Here is an 18,300-nt window from a genome sequence, read left to right as displayed (position 1 = left end):
AAAAAAAAATCAAACACACTCAAGAGTTCTTTGGACACACACACTACACTTTCTCCCCATGGTACAACAAATCTGATTCCATAGGAAATCAACATAAAAAAGAAAAAACCTGATTAGGATTATATTGGAAAGATATACTTGATTCCTAAGTAATAAACATTACCAAACTAATCTCCTTTCAAATTGTGCCAGGTACTGAACAATTCACTCCAGCATAGAAGTCCTAGTCCTGTGCAAACTCTAGCATAGTGCCAGAAGCAACACAGCTATGCTGCGTTATCCTGACTACTGTTGCGGTGATAAACCATCTTCAGTGTTTCTCCATAGCAAAATGTAGAAATACACTAATGCTGTGTCTCTGTAGACATTTCTGCCATTTCCACATCAGCTGGGTGACACAACTCTCTGTGCTACTAAATTAAGAACCAGACTAGGAGATACGGCTGACCAAAAAAAAGACATTGTAAAAAAATAAAGGTATTGGCTCAAGTGATCTTAATCCTGCAAATGCTCAACTTTAAAATCAGAAATAGTAGTTATGGCTTCAACCAGCTTACTCAGGATCAGAACCAGACATGCCTGTAAGCACATTCAAGATGAGGGGGTCTTAATTATGGTGACTGGAAGCTTTAGCTTCAGATGTGAGGAACTGAGTACAAATACAATGAGATAAACGTCTTAAAATCTTTCTGTTTGGTTGCTATGTATTGTTTTGTTAAGAACATAGATGGAAATGAATTATAGAAATCTGGTATTCATTTATTAAATAATTTTATTATAGTATGTGGCACCTTTTTATAGTGTATTAATTTGAGCTTCTGAATTGTCTTATGATAAAATATGTGTTACTCTTAACCGCACTGCCCAAGATCAAACAGCTACTAGACATGGGCCAAACTCCCTAAACAAAGAAACTTTTCATTAACCTGATAAATAGGGAGAAACAAGCATCGTGGAGTATCCTGAACAAGAGGTATAGATAACTGTAGCCCTCAGAGATTTTATTCTGCAGCAATTCCATGGGGCAAACTCTATATGCTAAAGGACTATAAAATCAGTCCTAATGAGTATGAGATAACAAAAAATCAGATTCATTCATTTTTAAACCTTGTGTCATTTGCCTTGTGTTTTATTCACTCTGAGACATCAAAGCTATTAATAACGTTCCTTCTCTGGTATCAATGCAGCAAAGTCTTTTGTTACAATTCTCAGCACTAGAAGAGATGCTTCACCCAAGTAATTGCAGAGGAACTATGAAGAAAATTTTCCATACACGTCCAAATTCCTTTGTATAAGTCTGAAGAAGAGTTTCTCTATAGACAGAGTGAGAAAATGGTGTAGCTATTGACCAAATTAGAAGGGCTCTGTGCTGTGGGTGACAGACTAACTGCAATGAAAGGTCTGGAAAAGACAGTAGGTGAGAATGCTAACAACATTCCAGTGTCAGAAGGGTTAGGAGTTAAAAAGCACGCCTGGTAGGCCTGTCCAACCTGTTCCTCTCCAGTTTGACAGTATGTAAGCTACTGATTCATTCAGCTAGGAGAAAGGAGTACTGAGAGACTTATTTCTCAATAAACAGCTTGGTTTCTAAGTTTATATCTATCTAACACTGTCTATACACTTGTATAAATCCTCCCGTCAATGTTTAGACTACAAGCTAAGAAAGCTTTTTTCTTTTGCTGTAGGTAAACAGTTGTTACCAGCTTCAGTAACAACTCAATACATGTCAGCAGGAACAACACCTAGAAAATCTATAAGAAATGAGAAAAATAAAATATTCTATTTGGGGTGGTAACTATAATACCACACATTATGATGATATTAACCATATCTAAAATATGCAAATTTAGTTCTCAACTGTACGAAAGCCAGTTCGTTCAGTTCTTTTAAGAAAGAATTACTATTTATAGAAAAATTAACGAGCACAAGACAATAAAGCAATGTCAGTCACCCACAGTGAAGAATAAATTTCCATTTCAAGTTAAAAGGTTACAGATAAGAAGAGTACATGATCTTAATAGTAATAGTATTCAGGCAAGCAGCACAGGACATGCAATAAATGTTTAAGAACTTTGTTTTCTTCCTGTTTGAAGTGTAATATAGTGGATACTGATGCCAATTACACAAAACCCAGAATGAATCCTACAGAGAAAGCTGCTGTATGATCAATATGTTGTTTTCATGAAGTCCACTAACAATCGATAACGGTCTTTATGCTGATGTACGTCAGCAACAGTATGTCAGCGTGAAGAGGATCTAACCATTTTGCCAGGTACAAAGTAACAGTCAGCACGAAGAAATGAAGCAAAGCATTAGAAATTCTGAAATAAAAATAAAACCAAAACAAAGATTCCTTACCATTCTTCAATTCTCACTTCTGTAAAGCAACTACATGACTCAAAACTACTAATTCACCTGTGAACTAATTCATAGTCTCATCGGATGCACTGACACGGGTGCATTCAGTGCCCTCCCTCAGCACTCTACCATGCACTCTGCAAGAAATTTGTCCTAGGACAAGCTGGGAATCCCTTCTTGAAAGAGGGCAGCGGGCAGGTAGCGAGGGTACTTCATGCTGCCCAACCCAAACTATTATCCAACTGATCTGACTCAAAAAATGATGATTCCACAAAAGGTAGGTGCTAGAACAACCGAGTCTCAGGAAAACATTCTTCAGGTATAATCAAGCTTTTGCATTTGCTAATGGGGACGTGGGGAGCAAATGCAGTGATGTATCGTGCACGGAATAGCTGCCCTCAGGGCAAGTCACCTTCGTAATTTTTTTTTTAATTTCTGCATACTGAGCCGCAGCTGAAATCCCAATAAAACCTCAGCGAACGAGATCGATGAGCGAGGATCTATTTGCCGCCTGCTGACAGAAGAAACTCCATCTGCAAACGGCAGAAACCCCCAGGCCGCCTCTGGCGGGTCACTCCTCGCAGGCGAAGCGTTTACTGCCTCTGCCTGCGGGACGGGACTTGCCCCGCTCCGCCGGGAAACCGCGGGCGCCGCGTCCCCTCTGCCCCGCCGCCCTCAGGCCCGGCGCCGGCCTTCGCAGCTTCACGGGCCGGGCGGCAGGAAGCTGCGGCCGCGGTCCGAGGCGGCACCGGGCCGGAGCGGGCGGCCATCCGCCACCTCGGACGACAGCCGCCCCCGCGGCACCCACCGCCCCCGACAGCGGCTCGGCGGTGCCGCCAGGCCGCAGCCGCGGGGCGCGGAGCCGCCGCCGCACTAGGCCTCGGGCAGCGGCTGCTGCCGCCGCCGCGGGGCGCGGGGGCACGGCGCGGCGCCGCCGCTCACCTGAGCCGGCGCAGCGTCCCGTTGCTCGTGGCGCCGTGGGCCCGGCCGGCCGCCTGTCACGGGGCTCCGTGTCTCGCTGCGGGCCCGGCTCAGCCCCGTCCCGTCCGGCTCCGGCTACTCCATGGCGACGGCGACGGCGACGGCGACGGCGACGGCGACAGGAGGGGCGCCGCGGTGAGGGGAGGGGCGGGGCGATGGGCAGGGAGATGGGGCGGGGCGTCGCCTGCGCGCGCCTCGCTTCCGCCGCGGGGGCGGGGCTGGGGCGGCCCCCGACGGGGGAGGGGGCGGGGCTTGGGGGAAGTGACGTAACGCCGCTGCTTCCGCCGGCCGGGCTGGCTGAGGCGGGGGCCGCGGTTATGGCGGTTTGTTTGACTCCGCGCTTCAGGCGGCTCCGGAGCCAGAGCGAGCTGGAACCGCGGCACGGCGGCGGGCGGCAGCGGCGAGGTGGGGGAAGAGGGTTCTTCCCCCTCCCTCCCTCCCTCACCGCTGAGTCTCCTCTTCCGCAGCAGCCCTCGGGCTGGCAGTGGTTCCTTCCCTCGGGGGGGAGGTTTGAGGGGGCGGCGCATGCCGGCCCGTTTAACGGCTGCCTCCGGCCGTTAGTTCCGCGAGGCTGCGGCGCGGGGGGGGGGGGGACCGTCGGCTTCCGGGCGTGCGGGAAGAAGCTGGGGCTGGAAGCGGCTGATATAAGGAGGACAGAACAGAAGAGTTTCTTTGCCCAACAAATGTTCCTCCATCTTTACCTCTAGAAGTCATGGTTAAGGGGAATTCGCTGTTAGGGCTGAGGCTGGAGCTGTGTCTAAACTTGCGTTCCTAATAAAGGAAAACTTGGGCACAGAGAGGTTTAATTTATTGTGTATGTCAGTTTATCATCTGCTGGGCTTAGAGTGGTACCTGAAGGAGAAACAGTCTGGGGAAGGCATCAGTTTACTTCCCTTGAAGCAATGTGCTAGCCCTTTTGGTACCAGCTTTTGACACCTGCAGTACGCTGATGCTTTGGTATGGTATTGAGAATGCAATATGTGGTAGTAACAAAAAAAAATTTCCTCACTATTTTTTTTTTCTTTTAAGCACTCTCTAATTCTCTTCTGTTGACTCTGTGCTTATCTAGCAGACTGAAGTCAACTTACCCCTCTATAAATCAGTCCTCTTTGTATCTCTTACTGTTTTTGTAAAATTAGGGTTGATTTTTTGGAGAATGTTGTGAACTGACTTCATGCAGTAAAGTAATATGCTTAAATGTTAAAGTGAATCTTTATATGCATATTTATAAAAAACATTCATGTAAATATTTTGCAGATTGTGCTGGTCCTTTTCAAGCAACTCAGTTGTGGAATAGTATTATTCATGCTCTTCAGAGTCAGGTGGAAATGAAAAGACGTAGACAGCATCTAAAAACATATAAAAACTGTTTTACCGGCTCGAATGCTGTTGATGTAGTACTGAGTCATCTTATGCAAAGCATGTACCTAAGCTGTAATGATATTTCTCGGCTGAAGGGTGTCCGCGTATGCCAAGCACTGATGGATCACAAGGTGTTTGAGCCAGTTGGAGCAAAACTTCACCTATTCAGGAATGAAAAAGAACCAGAGTTTGAAGACACAAGCAGTAGTCTCTATAAATTTGTGAACAGCAATATTACTCCTCTTCTTTTGAGAACAAATAAAGATAATGAGAGCTTGTCCCCTGAGCAAATTTATGGGCAGAAGACAAAAGGACATTCCAAGTGAGACATTCTGAACTTTCTGGTTTGTGTGTTTGTGTTTGGTTTTTTTTGCTTGTTTTTATTTTTTAAGTTAGGATGGGTAACTTTCTGGAAATTTATGTCTAACTCAGGTTTTGGAGACCTTTGAAAACGAGTGCTGCATGCCAGTTTTGGAAAATATTTTGCATGAATCACAGATGCTACCTAGCGTTTCATAGTAATGCTAAATTGACCACCCCTTTATCATGTAGAATGGAGTCTAGCACAGTAGCCTAGGCCTAGGAATCTTTTTGACCCTGTTCTGATTCTGATCTCCTTTATTCTAATTCTTTCTCAGCATCCCCAGCTGAAATATTAACAGTTGGCATTCGCTTGTATTCTGTGAATGTTAGTGCATGTAAAATGCAATGCAAGTGGGCTATTGGAAGCCTTTGTGCAGTCTTCTGTCTTGACCAAATAACCGTTGGAAAGGCTTAAGGATCTAAAATTTTGATTTTTTTCTTTTGTACTATGTCTTCCTTTTGTCGCATGGAATCTGTGTGATTGTTCTGAAATCTGAGAGTTGGTATGACTGCTGGTGAGAAGCTGCCAAGTGAAATGAAGCCCATAAACAGAATTTGGAGGCAATATCCTTCCCCTTTCCACAAAGTATAAGTGGATGATTGTTTTTCTGGTGGTGGGATAAATCCCAGGTACAAGGTAGCCTTAAGAGTGAGTGTTCTGATTTATTTGCAGTTTGGAAACTGACAGAAAGATACATGAGTCCAGATTGTATTTGTATGCCTTTTATCCCTTTCTTTCCTGTATCAGGATGAAGTGTGAAGCAACCCTTTCAAACCCCTTAGCCTTAGAAGCAGCTGATAAAAAGAAGATAGAGGAGCTACTTCAATCAATAAATGTTCATCTGTCTTTACCTCCAAAGATCAGGGTTAATGAACCAACTCAACTGCTTTCAAAAAGAGGTGAGGGTTGAATTTTTCTTTTTAAATTGTTTGTTCTACACTGTTTTTAAAAAAAAAAAAAAAAAAAAAGCTTTTGGTAGCACTGTTGTGATATATCCATTTATTTAAACCAAACAATAAAAACAGGTGTTCTGAATGTTAGATGACCTTTGTAGTATCTTACAAAGAAGATAAAGTCAGAAAATGTTTTGTTTTTTCTTTTTCTGAAAGTTTGTTTTGTTTTTTCTAGTTTCTCTAATAGAAGATATGATCTCCCCATGCAGTCTTTGCATTGTCTGTACAGTTGTAATGATTAAACGATAACACTTGATTACTATGAAGAATGTCAGTATGTTTTGCTGATGGTGTTCTATTTTGTATACTGCTCTTATAAACATATTTAGTCTATGAACTTAACGTTTATTCTGGGTGCTTAAAGTTAAAGAAGCTAAATCTTAGTTGTAATGCAGCAGTGATTTTGATGTATAATGCAGGGACCCATATTTGCAAGTGTCTCAATCAAAAATCAGTGGTTTTGCTCTGTTAGCAGAGATTCTTCTCAGCATAATGAGCTTTTCAGCTCATTCTAGGGACTGGAAGGACATCATGTGCAGGAATACTAAACTAAAAATTTAATTGAACCATCTTATTGAAATACAGTGCCTAGAATATAATTGCATTCCAACTGAATGCAGCTTAATGCAAGTCACTATCGTTCTCTTTTATTTTTTCCAAAGTAAAAATATAAACACTTGAATCTGTGTGTCTGCTTAATAGTTGAAGGATGCATAGTTATAATGTGTCCTTACAAACAAAAAAAGTTGTATATTGAGCATAGCTTGTATATTTTTGAAAAATCATTGCTTTGATAGCTGCTGGCCAGTTTTACCTTTAGGAGAACATAACTGTGCAAAACAATGAAAATAGTTTTGGATATCAAATTAGGGCTTTCATCTTCTAGCTTAAGTTTCCTCAGTCTTAGTCCTGGTCTTAATCCTGAAAGAAATCAAATCTCCAGTTTGTGTTTTTAATTTCTGCTTTTTCTAAAGAGTTTTGCATGGGCGAGGCAGGTAGTGGATAAATTTGAGAACCATGGCAACTCTTCACTGGGGGCGTTTACATCATTTCCATTAAAGGTTGCTCCTCTGAGTCCTAAATTTAAAAGGTGTCACACTATTGACAAAATAGCCAAGTGAATGCCAAATTACTAAAGGGGCATAGCAAATAAATTGAAAGAAATGAAATGGGATTAACCCTTTGCAGGACTGTGGAAAGTTTGTGTTGGATGGCAAATACCACTTCAAAAAGATATGTTTTTGTAAAACTGAATTGCCCCTTTCTTAAATATGTCTGTATTATTCAGTTCCTTTGCTATTCACTTGCATCATTTTTTATACATTTTGCTAAAATACTAGAGTAGGTTAGTTACATCTAACATGATGGACAAGAGACACGCTCGCTTTAAAGCCGCCTTGCTTAGTATCCCTATTTTGATCCCTTCCTTCCCCAACTAAGAAACTTAACCTATGTTTGCATTATACTATGCTGTTACTTTATATTCTTTGAACATTTAAAAGATTTTTTGATTGAGTAGAAACATCGGCTAGTATTTTACATAAGATGGTATTTCTGAAGGTTTTTTTTTTTTTTTTGTCAGTAATAGATGATGTCTGGAAACAGCAAACTCTGCTACGACTACTGCAATTAATTGATCTTCCAGTTCTAGAAAATATTTTCATATCTTCAGTGAAGAGAAAAACAGACTTCTTTGGCAGAGAAGAAGACCTGATTATCTCAAACACTTTCCTGGACAGAGAAGTTACATGTAGCCTAAACTTGCCTGAGTAAGTTACCCATCTAAAAAAGAGATTTATTAGCAAACATTTTATTTCACTCTTGCTTTAAGATCTCTGTTAAGTGAGCAAGATAAGATATTGTTAAACTTACATATTCTTAAACTAGGATGGTGTTAACGTGCTTTTTCCCATGTTACCTTCTCAAAACTGGTAAAGGGAATCGCAAAAGGTATGTCTCTGGGATTGTACGTATGAGGATTTTAAGTACATCAAAAATGATGTCACAAGGGTTGAAAACGCTGCTAGTTTCTAGAGTAGGTATTTCACTCTTAGATCCCTATAACAGATACCAGAGGTTTGAACAGATTTGTTCTGTTTGTGAGACTTGTTTTTTAAGGGGCCTTTATAGTTAGGGTGGCTCTAAGGGGTTTAGTCACATTTCCTGGTGTTGGTGCTGTGAAGATGTAAAAACAAGAAGGCACCTGTTCTTACTGATGGCCGAGAAGAAGCAAAGCTGTAGCACTGAAGGATGCTTATGATGTGAAGGATAGATAAAAGTGAAAATGTCTGCATGCTGTCAGTGTTTTTTAATGTTCTTTTTATTTTTTGTAGTATTCCTGTTAATTGCACCTAAGCTGACCTCTGTTTTAGCTTGTAGTCTTACTGAATATGTCAAGGCGTATCTCCTCATGCATGTATGTCCTAATAATGTTCGTTTCTGCCAAATCAATCTGATTTTTAGTCATTTGTAATAAGTTGAGGTCTATCTGTGTGCTAAAAAGACAACTCTGTTACAGTTTTCATATATTCTTGCTTCAGTGGGAACATATTAATATTTTAAGACGTCTTTAGAGTTTTATATAAGCTAGTGGAGCTCCTGCTTGGTAAACCAGGTTGATTGTTGGATAACGCTCTAAATTCCTATTTTGTTTTGTTTTTGCTTTGTCTCCAAGAATGGTTTTATGAACACTATTTCTTTCTAGTTTCATACTTCCACTGTACTTGATTTTTGGGTCACTGGTGGGTTTCATCTCTTGCAGTTTCTTCTATATAGTTCCTGTTCTGTATTTAGTGTCTCTAACTTTTGGTTCTTTTGCTAATATATTGGATTGGTTTAAGAAAAAAGTGAAACAAATGGATTGTTCTAAAAATACTAGTCAGTCTATGTCTCAATCCTTGAAAACTTACACTTACTTCATTAATTTATGTTCAGATGAGCTGAGTGGGTGGCTGGAATAGCATCTATGTAGACCATACATTGTTTAGGCCTAAACTGTAATGTGCCTGAGAATTGAAAAATTCCAGGTTTGAGGAATCATCACTGGTGTTGCAAGTTGATTTAGGGTTAATTGCTCCCACTATCAAAGAATGAAAAAATACATAATTTTATCTTAAATTTTTTGTCTTTAGCTTTCAGATACAAGGTCTTGTTACATTTGATGTAATCAAATATCTCTTTTATGTAGGTAATTACAAACTGTAATCAAATTCTGTTTTACCCTTCCTTACCCTTCCTCTTTCAAAAGCTAGCTAGACTGCTTTTTGAATGTTTAACTTTCAAGGATGTTTTCCAGTTTATCTCCTCTTTAGAACTCTTACGGATGATAAAACTAAATGCAGTGTGATTGCAGTGCTAATCGCATCATAACCAAAGTGAGGCCATTAACCTCTTATTTCTGCTTTACTGTATTACCCCACCTACACATCTAGGATTTATGCTTATTAGCTGCAGCATTTGCAGCTGAAGTTCATGTTTATCTAGCTGTCCAGAAGCCACTCCAAAACGTTTCTGCTCTCTGACAGGAATAAGAGATCTGCAGATCTTAAATAGTATTTTCATCTTCTCACAAGTTCTTGATTTAGTTCAAGTTATGTTGTATCCAAAGAGTCAGATAAGAGATCCAAAGAGTCAGATAAGAGTAATTCCTCACCCCCCGATTCTATGATTTTTGATTTCTTTTGTACAAATTAGCTGAGCTAGTGACTTTTTCCCCTCTCTCTCTGACCCTCCTGCATCTTTGAACAATGAGTTTTCTAGCTGAATTTTATATTGCCCTTACATGTTCTCTCCCTAGTTAAGGCACAGAGGCAACAGATGCTTAGGAAAAATGATGCCTTTGAAGTAGGTTATATAAACAGCTTTGTGTGGGGACTGTAATTTTTCTAAAGTACAGTTAACTGCATTCTTTGCATGGGAAACTTAGATCAGTTCAACCACCTGAAGTTTAACCTTAAGAGTAACTTATCTTAACAAACTGACTTCTGAGAACACTGCAGTATAGCTGAAAAACCCACCCAAGTAAGCAATTTTTCTGTAAGCCTGAGAAATCATGCACTTGGATGTAACTGATCACCTCTGATGGAGAGAGCTGTTAAACCATTGACCAGCAATAAATTCCTGTCACAGACTGCTATGAAGAAGTGTCTCAGAATGTTGATAGTCTTGAATCAGTATTTCAAGTATCCGGTTCTTCATTTTAGGGTGATGTTGCATAGTGCTTTCCACGAGCTTGTTATCTAAATAACAGCATTGCTTATTGTACCTGCTTTCTTGATAAATACATGCTCATTCCTGGCTAGGGGACTTTTTAGAAAAATGTTTTCCGTTGGCTCCAGATCAGGTGACTTTCTACATGGCTTAGTGTTACAAACATACCTTGCAATAAGTAGCTGAGTGGTAGGACTGTTTGTTTTGTAAGAATCTTTTGAACTTTCCTCCTCCCCAGCCCCAATGAATTGCTGGATTCTACAGTCTTCTAGGGTTTAAGTTCTTTTTGATTGTCCTTACTTTCAGAGTGATTGTCTAATTTCTCTCCTTCTCAAAAGCACCAGTCTCTGGCTTTTACACTCGGATTAGCTCTGAGTTTTCATGGTGTGTGTTGCGGAGTGGTGGTGTTTGGTTTTAAATACTAGCTGAATCTGACAAATGTCATAAGGTCAGTGACAGTCTTACATGATTGCAGCTTTCTTTTGGTCTGGACTTACCTCAGGCACGTTATCTGTAGTGCAGGAAAACTGTGAAGGCTACTTGTTTTGAGCAGGTCCTTGAACTACTATAGTGAAATTACATAAACTGCTTAATAAGCAACAAAGTTAATGCTGTGGTTCAAATAAGCAACAAAGTTAATGCTGTAGTTCAAATATGTGGTGGTATCTGCATGGTTCTTTCTATCTGATTGTCTTTAAATGATGAAATTACATTAGGCAGAGCATTTTAAAGTAAGCACTAAAACTAACTTTTCCTTCTGCAGGCTTGACAAATGGCTCTATGCTGCAATTGAATGCTTGGAGTATTTCCCAGACCAATTCATAGTGACGGTTAGTCAGCAGTTACCTCAAAGCAATAAGAAACCAAGCAATCTGAATGCTCACAAGAAGATTCTTTTTGACATTATAATTAAATATTACAGTCAAAAGAAGGGCTCCCTTCTTGCCACTCAGGATCTCGATATTCATGCAGGAATTATAGAACTTCTAGGTAAGAGCAACTTGCAACAAAAAGTAAGAATGAAGGCTATCTAAAGGGTGTAACTTGCTAAATGTTAATAAAGGTTGAATCATAATATCTGCAATATCATTGCAGATCAAGTCGTGTAGCATCTTGTCCAGATGAGTTCTGAAAATCTTCAAGGACAGAGATTCCACAACTTCTGTGGTTAGCCTCTTCTGATACATAACTACTGTCATTGTAAACATTTCTTATCTCTAGTCAGAGTTTCCCATGTTGCTACTTGTGACCAGTAACTTAGAAGTAAAATAATTCTGTTACATCGGTCACTTAACTAGAAGAAGGTTTTGTTGATTATAGATATATTTTTTTCAAGGTCATAAATAGTTATTTAAAATGATACAAGGGGCTATTGAAGTTCTGATTTGGGCTATGATCTCCAAAAACCTTCCCACAGCTTTTTCACAAGTAAAACAGAAGATTTTAATTTAAATACAGGTTTAAGATTAATCCTACCTTAAATAGGCCCTGTAACTTCTTCAGTACTGTAGGGTTTATATAATATTAACTGAAGTTCTAGTTTTCCGAGAACTTGGTGGAGCTTACTGGCATAGAAACGCAGTTGTCCTATGTACATTTGGAACAGAGGTAGATGCTGTGGCCAAGAGCTTATGAAGATACAAAAGGCAATAACTTTATCAGCTGTATTTTGTTATGGAGAAAAAAGTGGAATTATAATAGGTGTCACGAAAGGGAAACTAGGGCAAAATTACGTATCCCACCACCAACAGAAGAATGCTAATCTGAAATAACTGACTTAGCGGCTGATAACTTCTGCTAAATGTTCCCTTAAAGATTATTTAGTTTAAGTATGTAGTTTAAATACAAAACTGGTATAAACCACTGTGAGAGGCTACTGCTAAACTAGAGAATCAAAACAGTCAAATCTCTGGGCAGTTTGAAAGACAGTTCCATAATTCTTCTGATTCAGTTTAATGCTGTAACTGCCTGTACAACCTTTTGTTATTTAAATAACTTCTTAATCTAAACAACTTGTCCTTTGGTTATCTTCTTTCTTATTCTTAATACCATCTTCTTATTCTTTAATTTTGTCATTCTTCCAGCTTGGGTAAAAGTATCTTGTGAACGGTTTCTGACAAACACTTTGCTTTTGAAGAAGTAGCCCTAAATTCATCATTAGGGAATGATTCTCCGTTTGAATATATTACAGTTTGAGTTCTTAAGTCTGTTCTCAGCTGTATTCTTGCCCACACTAGACTGTTATAAGAAGATTGTGCTTAACTTCTTTACAATTACTTTTCCCTTTTAGGGCTGTGGAATTGGTTATGGCTGTCAGTGCATAACAGCCTGCATTCTAATAGTATTTTTCTAGTAGAATCCAGTACAACTCACTTTTTCAAAGTGCTGTCATTCTGACTCTATTAACTGAAAATAGCCATGATTATCTACATGTTTGGAACTCTTTCACAATTAATTTGGAGAGAGGAGAGATGTTGCAGTCGGCTGTAGCACAACTTCATTTTTTGTTACCAATGTATATACAGTTATACATAGTATATCCATAAATTCTTAAGCAACTTGATTTAAGATGACTGACTATACAGATATGTCTTGAAGGGCAAGCATGCTGCTGTGCCTTGTTGCCTAAAATAAACAGAGCAACAGGTTTAGACTACGTTACTTATCAAACGGACAAGTGGAGTTAGTCAAAGTAACCCATGTGACTAATTGAGTCGTCATATTTTGATCTCTAGATTTTTTTTTTATTTTTATTCACCTTGATTATGTTTTTTGCCATTCTCTTGCTTTTTGTCTGCTCTCCTTTTCCAAGCAGGTCACTTACTCTCTCTTTCGATCTTTTTAAATCCAACCAAGTTTGATTTAAAAGGCCTATGGCACAACCCTGAAAGTCCTGGATTATTTCTTGTAAAGTCTAATCTCAGTCCTAATAATAGGACAGAGGCCAGGAAACCACACCTGGGTTCTATTCTTGTATCTGCCCCCATGTTGCTCTTGCCTTAAGCGAGTTACTTAACTTCTTGGTGGTTCATCACTTTCAAAATTCGTATAACTAGAAGTATAAACTGAAAGGATCTTTGTAGGATGTTATTTCCACCTTATTGCTCTTCCTCAAAAAAACCTTCAGAACGTCTTCAAAAAGGGCTGGGGGCAGGGGGAGGAACCTCAGAGCAATGAAAAAGATAAAATTGTTCATCTCTAATTACTTTGAGCTGAATCCTGGATTATGATACAAAGATGTGGAAACACAAACGGTCCAAACATCACTTCAGTGCTTGTGCATTGTATACAGAACATAGTAATGTTCTGGAGATATTTTCCAAGCTTATCTGTTACCTGTCTAGCTATAGACAAAGGCTTTAAGGGTATGCTGATTATATACTGTATTGAATCTTTGCAAAAGATTTTAGAAGACATTGAGTTAACCTGCCTTGTTGAAATAAACTGGGAATAATATTGGCCTTAAAATATATTTTAAATACATATTCATGACTTTGAAAACACAATTGCACTGGATACTCTATTTTATTCCATTGCAGAAAAAGGAAAAACAGAACAAGCTCTAGAGGCATCACAACTTTATTTAAGATTATTAGCACCAAATATCCGAGAAGAACTGCATAGACTGCTGGCATTTTTAGCCATTGCATCAGAATCTGAGGGCTACAAATTACAAAAACAAGTACGTACCTGTTATGTTTAGTGAGGGAAAGAGCACTTTCCCATAGCAAAGCTAACAATTTTTATCAGGAGTTAAATGTATCTTATTTACTGCCTTCTAATGTGATCTGTTTTAAAGCAAATTTCAATATGTTCTTCCTACGCTGAAGGCCTCCTGTTGTATTTAGTCTTTGGCTAATGCACTGCAAGTAAATATGATGCCGAATCTATGTTCTTTTTTCTCCTAGTTTGATAACAGATCAGTGATCATCAAGACTTGTACGAAGTTCATTTTACAGAACAAGACGTTGTCAAAATCACAGGCAGAACTGCTGATTCAGTTTCTGATGGACAATCACTCTGAACTCTTCAAGGTATATATATTTTTTCTTTACCTTGCAGACTTTGTTAATTGAAGTGTTAAGTACTATATATTGGCTTTATGGGGATGGGAGGAGAGGGATTTAATGTTCCACTTGTTAACGTCTGGTATAGTCAAGTAGGGTCAGAAGCTGTTCCAGACTATGGGGATAACTTTCTGATAGCTTCACAATCTGTTATATACAATATCCTCTCTTTCTATTTGCCTCATTTTCATTAAGTATTTTGAGTATTTCAAAAAAATTCTTATAGAACCCTTTTGGCACCTTGTTTCTGCTGGCTTTCTACTAAATTTTTTGGGAATCTTGCAATGTCCTTCTCTGTTAGAAATTTGCTGACATACTCCGAGTTGTAGATAGAAAAACATGCTGTGGTGTCCTAGCACACATTCACAGCTTTGTCGGCTCCAGGAGCTCCTTTGGTATTTTGAAAAAGTAATTTCTAAATTAAAGAAAATAAATAAGACCTCAAAATGAAATAGCCTTCCTATTTAGCTATGTTCAGCTATATAGAGAAATATTTTATTGCCTGCTTTAGTTACATTCCACGTTTCTGCCTTCCTCTAAAGTTAAGAGATGTAGGAGCATTTTTGTTTGTTTTGGCTTTTTGTTGAATTGTGGGGTTTTTTGTTTTTTTATAAGTTGTGGTTTAGTTGAGAGGTATTAAATGTTTAAAGAGTCTGGGTTGTATGAGTTAATATGCAGCCCAAACCTTTGTTGTTGTTGTTATTAAGGGTTCTAATGAACTTGGGGCTTAGGGCTTTGATTCGTGGTTGGAGGGGGAGCCCGATGTGACAACTGAAGTGTGTACTGCTCCATAGCATTGATGGCAGGAATGGATGGTGGCTGCATTTTCACAACTGCACTTGAGCCTTGTTATAAGTTGAAATCAGTTCAAGGCCCTCTACAATTTTTGCAGTTCAGTGTTAACCAGATTCCTAATATCTTGCCTCTGTGTTGAGACAGTAACTCTTTTCTGTGGTCAGAAATTCAGAAATAACCAAACAAATGTGCTTCAGTGCAATTTTGTGGAGATTTTGAATGTATACTTGATTAAAAATGGTAGCCTTCGATTCCTCTGCAGTTAGTTTTTGTGCTTCTAAACTGATCATCTAAAAGGCATAGATTCTCAAAATACAAAAGTATCATTTTTTTGTTATTGTTACTGGGGGGGTTGTGTTTTCAGACTCCTTTAACTCTTCTGGAACTAACTAGTAGGAAACTTGAAAGCTTGCTGGAAGGACAAGATCCGGATATCAATTCAGGTAGATGATATGATGCATGTTCTTTATGCAACAGTTCTATACGAATCAGTTTACCATCAGTATTTGACTACAATTTCACATAGAATACATTCCTTTCCTTACTGCAAGAAGAGCATGGAAGCGACTAGATAAATGGCCAGGTGGCTAATTCGCCAAATAATTAAATTGGCTGTTTAAAGCAAAGCACTGAACTTTGAACACTAGAGAACTAGGATTCTCTCAATTCTCTAGTCTGAACACACTGCAAATGTGTGACCTCACGCTTGTAACACTGCTCTTCAATTTTATTTTTGCAATTAACGTCTGTATGTTCATCCATGCTCAGTGGAGGGCTGTCCATTTCACCTCACTTGCAGAGAACTGTAATTGCATCTGAACTGCAATGTCAACATACCTGTGTTTCTGATCATTTTTGTAATCGTAGAGACTCTTACATGGTGCATGAAACTTAATCTGAACCTCTGGTTTCTTACAAAGGCTTCACGTTCTGTCAGCGTTTGACACCTAAAGAATATGAAGATCAGAAACAACAAACAAATCAGTATCTTCTGGCGTTGATTCAGGAAATGGACAATGATCCCACTATTCCTTTGAAGCAGAAGAAGAAACTAATTAAAGAACTCCAGAAATACCATTTTCTCGTCTTTTGTAGTGGTTGTAAAACTAAACGTGAATTTTGCACTGTAAATGGTTAGTCATCACTGCATTTTCCTTTTTAAATAAGGAGGGAATGTATACCAAAATTGCTTGTGATTATTATTTCTAGGTACAAACCGTGTTTTGCTTATATCTTTAATCAATTACAGGAAACTATCAAAATTACTGTGTGGTTAAAAAGTATTAATTTTAACTAACGAATCTTTTGAGCAAAATACTTTTATGCATTCATCTAGTTAGTCAATAATAACGGCATGCTGCTTGTGCTACTTTGAGATTGGGGTTTGGCACTTTTTTTCCTTCTGTCCCATGCTGAGCTGAGTGTACATTCAGAGCCGTGCTTGGGTTGCTACCCTGTAAGATTTTTTACCTTTTATATCACTACTTCATGATGGAATCACATGATTCTCAAACTGTAGGTCATGACTCCCTCAAGTATTGTAGAAGTGTACAAAGAGTGTCAAAATTGTTAGGAGCAGCTAGGTTGCTTTTTGATCAATAGCAGGCAAGACTCACGCGGAGCGAGCTATGTATGCTTGCAGTCAGTAATTATAGCCTGTTGTTACTTCCCCACTGTGACAGATTGAGCTGCTGCTAATTAGAGTTCCATAAGAGCAAGTCAAAAAAGGCATTTTGGAGAGAGGAGAAAAAGAAGAAGGAAAAAAAAAAAAAACTTGTGAAATCATAGTTTTGTTTTGGATCTTCTAGTATACTTGATGACCGAGCTACTTTAACATGAGGACATTTTGATAGGTCTCTGGACCTGACATTTATTTGTCATGAATGCTGTGATAAGGTTTATGGATTCACACTTAATGGGGCAAAGCTAATAAGTTCAAAATATGTCAGCCTGTGTCTTGACACGGTGGTGGTAAGTGGACATTGCCAAGGAAGTGTCGATTCAAATCATGAAATTATGCACTATAATGTTGTGGAGGCTTTAATTATTTGTTCCATTATTATGGAAGACAATTGATCATTTACAGGAGACTACAGGGCCACGTTTCTTTTCTGACCCTGTGTGGATGTGTGGGATTCTCTTGTTTTGTCTGTCTCCCAGAAGAAGGACTGCATATAGAATAAGGTTAAAGGCCAGTTAAATGCCTCTGGTATTGAATAGTGGCTGAATGAGACTTTCATTTCTTTTGTTTGTGGTGGTGTTTGGTCTGTTCAGGCATTTTACTAGGTCTTGCCAAAATACTGAAGTTGGTAACAAGGAGAGATAACGTGGTAATCTGCAGGGTAGATGAAATGGGAATGGCTTTAGAAAACCTGTATTTTTCTTCTGATTTCTTAAACTTTTCAACTTGATTGGAGTTTCCTTGTGCTAATTTAAATGATGGATAATAAAACATGACATAAGAGCGGTGAATCTATCTATCATTTTCATAGCACTTTCGTAAGGAGGTGGCAGCTCAGCAGGTACAGAACCAGGGATGAAACAGTAGGGAAATGCTTCAGGTGAACAGCAGGAGTTCATAGCTGCCAAGCGCTTTACTTCAGTTCATGGGACAGAAAGTGGCCAAGACTACTGTAAGTTCAAAGGGGTTGTTACCTGTTTCATAAAGGCACAAAATTGTCAGTCTAGATAGCTTACATTGCCTATAAAGGCAGGGGGGCTACTCTACGCTTATGTCATTGAAGTTGGTTGTTTCTATTAATTTTATGTAATATCTCTGACCTAACCGAAGATATAGTAAGTGTTTAAATGCCTAGGTTCTGTTTTCAGAGTTTATCATTTGGAAAACATACTTTTAAAAATCTTTTTAAAACTTCTTCCAGTGATAAACAATATGAGTGATGTCCTGTACAGACAAAGAGAACACAGATTGATGAAATGAGTACTCTGCTTTCCTTTGTCTGCAGAGTAGGCTAAGAGTTCTTTTTCTCCTACCCAGAGGAAGGATCTACTGACTTTTAATCTTCTGTTGAAGGAAACTTGATATTTTTAATTTAAGTATAAGGTAAGGCCTGCTAAACAAAACAAGCTGGGTAAGCTATAGATTATCATGGGTGGCACTGTTGTGGAGGTCTACTACAGGCCACCTGACCAGGAGGAAGTCATCGATGAGGCCTTCTACCGACAGCTGGAAGTAGCCTCACGATCACAG

At 39.1% G+C, this 18,300-nt stretch overlaps 2 protein-coding genes across 8 annotated transcripts in view; one reads left to right on the top strand and one right to left on the bottom strand.

Annotated features, from left to right (window-relative positions):
* The window catches only part of SCYL2 (SCY1 like pseudokinase 2), a 37,685-nt gene extending 34,172 nt beyond the window's left edge, over positions 1 to 3,513 (bottom strand). The window contains exon 1 of one of the 2 annotated variants that reach the window (XM_068938671.1): positions 3,301 to 3,513. The gene's annotated coding sequence lies outside the window, so the exon portion shown is untranslated. The remainder of the gene's footprint in view (positions 1 to 3,300) is intronic. The other variant, XM_068938678.1, reaches the window with a different exon arrangement.
* Positions 3,514 to 3,527: 14 nt separating this feature from the next.
* On the top strand, positions 3,528 to 17,559 carry DEPDC4 (DEP domain containing 4). Of its 6 annotated transcripts, none has more exons than XM_068938606.1 (9): positions 3,528 to 3,744; positions 4,597 to 5,023; positions 5,813 to 5,964; positions 7,601 to 7,787; positions 10,991 to 11,217; positions 13,767 to 13,909; positions 14,136 to 14,261; positions 15,454 to 15,532; positions 16,010 to 17,559. In XM_068938606.1, the coding sequence occupies exons 1-9, from the start codon at positions 3,657 to 3,659 to the stop codon at positions 16,225 to 16,227; spliced, it is 1,647 nt and encodes a 548-aa protein (XP_068794707.1). In that variant the 5' UTR covers positions 3,528 to 3,656; the 3' UTR covers positions 16,228 to 17,559. The 6 variants fall into 6 exon arrangements, with proteins under 6 accessions (XP_068794707.1, XP_068794730.1, XP_068794713.1 ...); XM_068938612.1 differs by having other exon boundaries at positions 3,584 to 3,744; positions 7,607 to 7,787; XM_068938618.1 differs by having other exon boundaries at positions 3,630 to 4,296; positions 16,010 to 17,558.
* Positions 17,560 to 18,300: the final 741 nt, after the last annotated feature.

The sequence above is a fragment of the Struthio camelus genome, chromosome 1, assembly GCF_040807025.1.
Source record: "Struthio camelus isolate bStrCam1 chromosome 1, bStrCam1.hap1, whole genome shotgun sequence".
In the NCBI taxonomy this organism is placed as follows: Eukaryota; Metazoa; Chordata; class Aves; order Struthioniformes; family Struthionidae; genus Struthio; species Struthio camelus.
The sequence above is the reverse complement of the archived record's forward strand: the minus strand, read 5'-3'. Positions and strand labels throughout refer to the sequence as shown.

What these genes read in the sequence shown, in the direction of transcription:
- DEPDC4 (XM_068938606.1), top strand. Translation starts at nt 3,657, where the DNA reads ATGGCGGTTTGTTTGACTCCGCGCTTCAGGCGGCTCCGGAGCCAGAGC. An exon ending in AAGACAAAAGGACATTCCAA is followed by an intron (nt 5,024 to 5,812) that starts GTGAGACATTCT and finishes TTCCTGTATCAG; the next exon opens with GATGAAGTGTGAAGCAACCC. An exon ending in TCAACTGCTTTCAAAAAGAG is followed by an intron (nt 5,965 to 7,600) that starts GTGAGGGTTGAA and finishes TTTTTTTGTCAG; the next exon opens with TAATAGATGATGTCTGGAAA.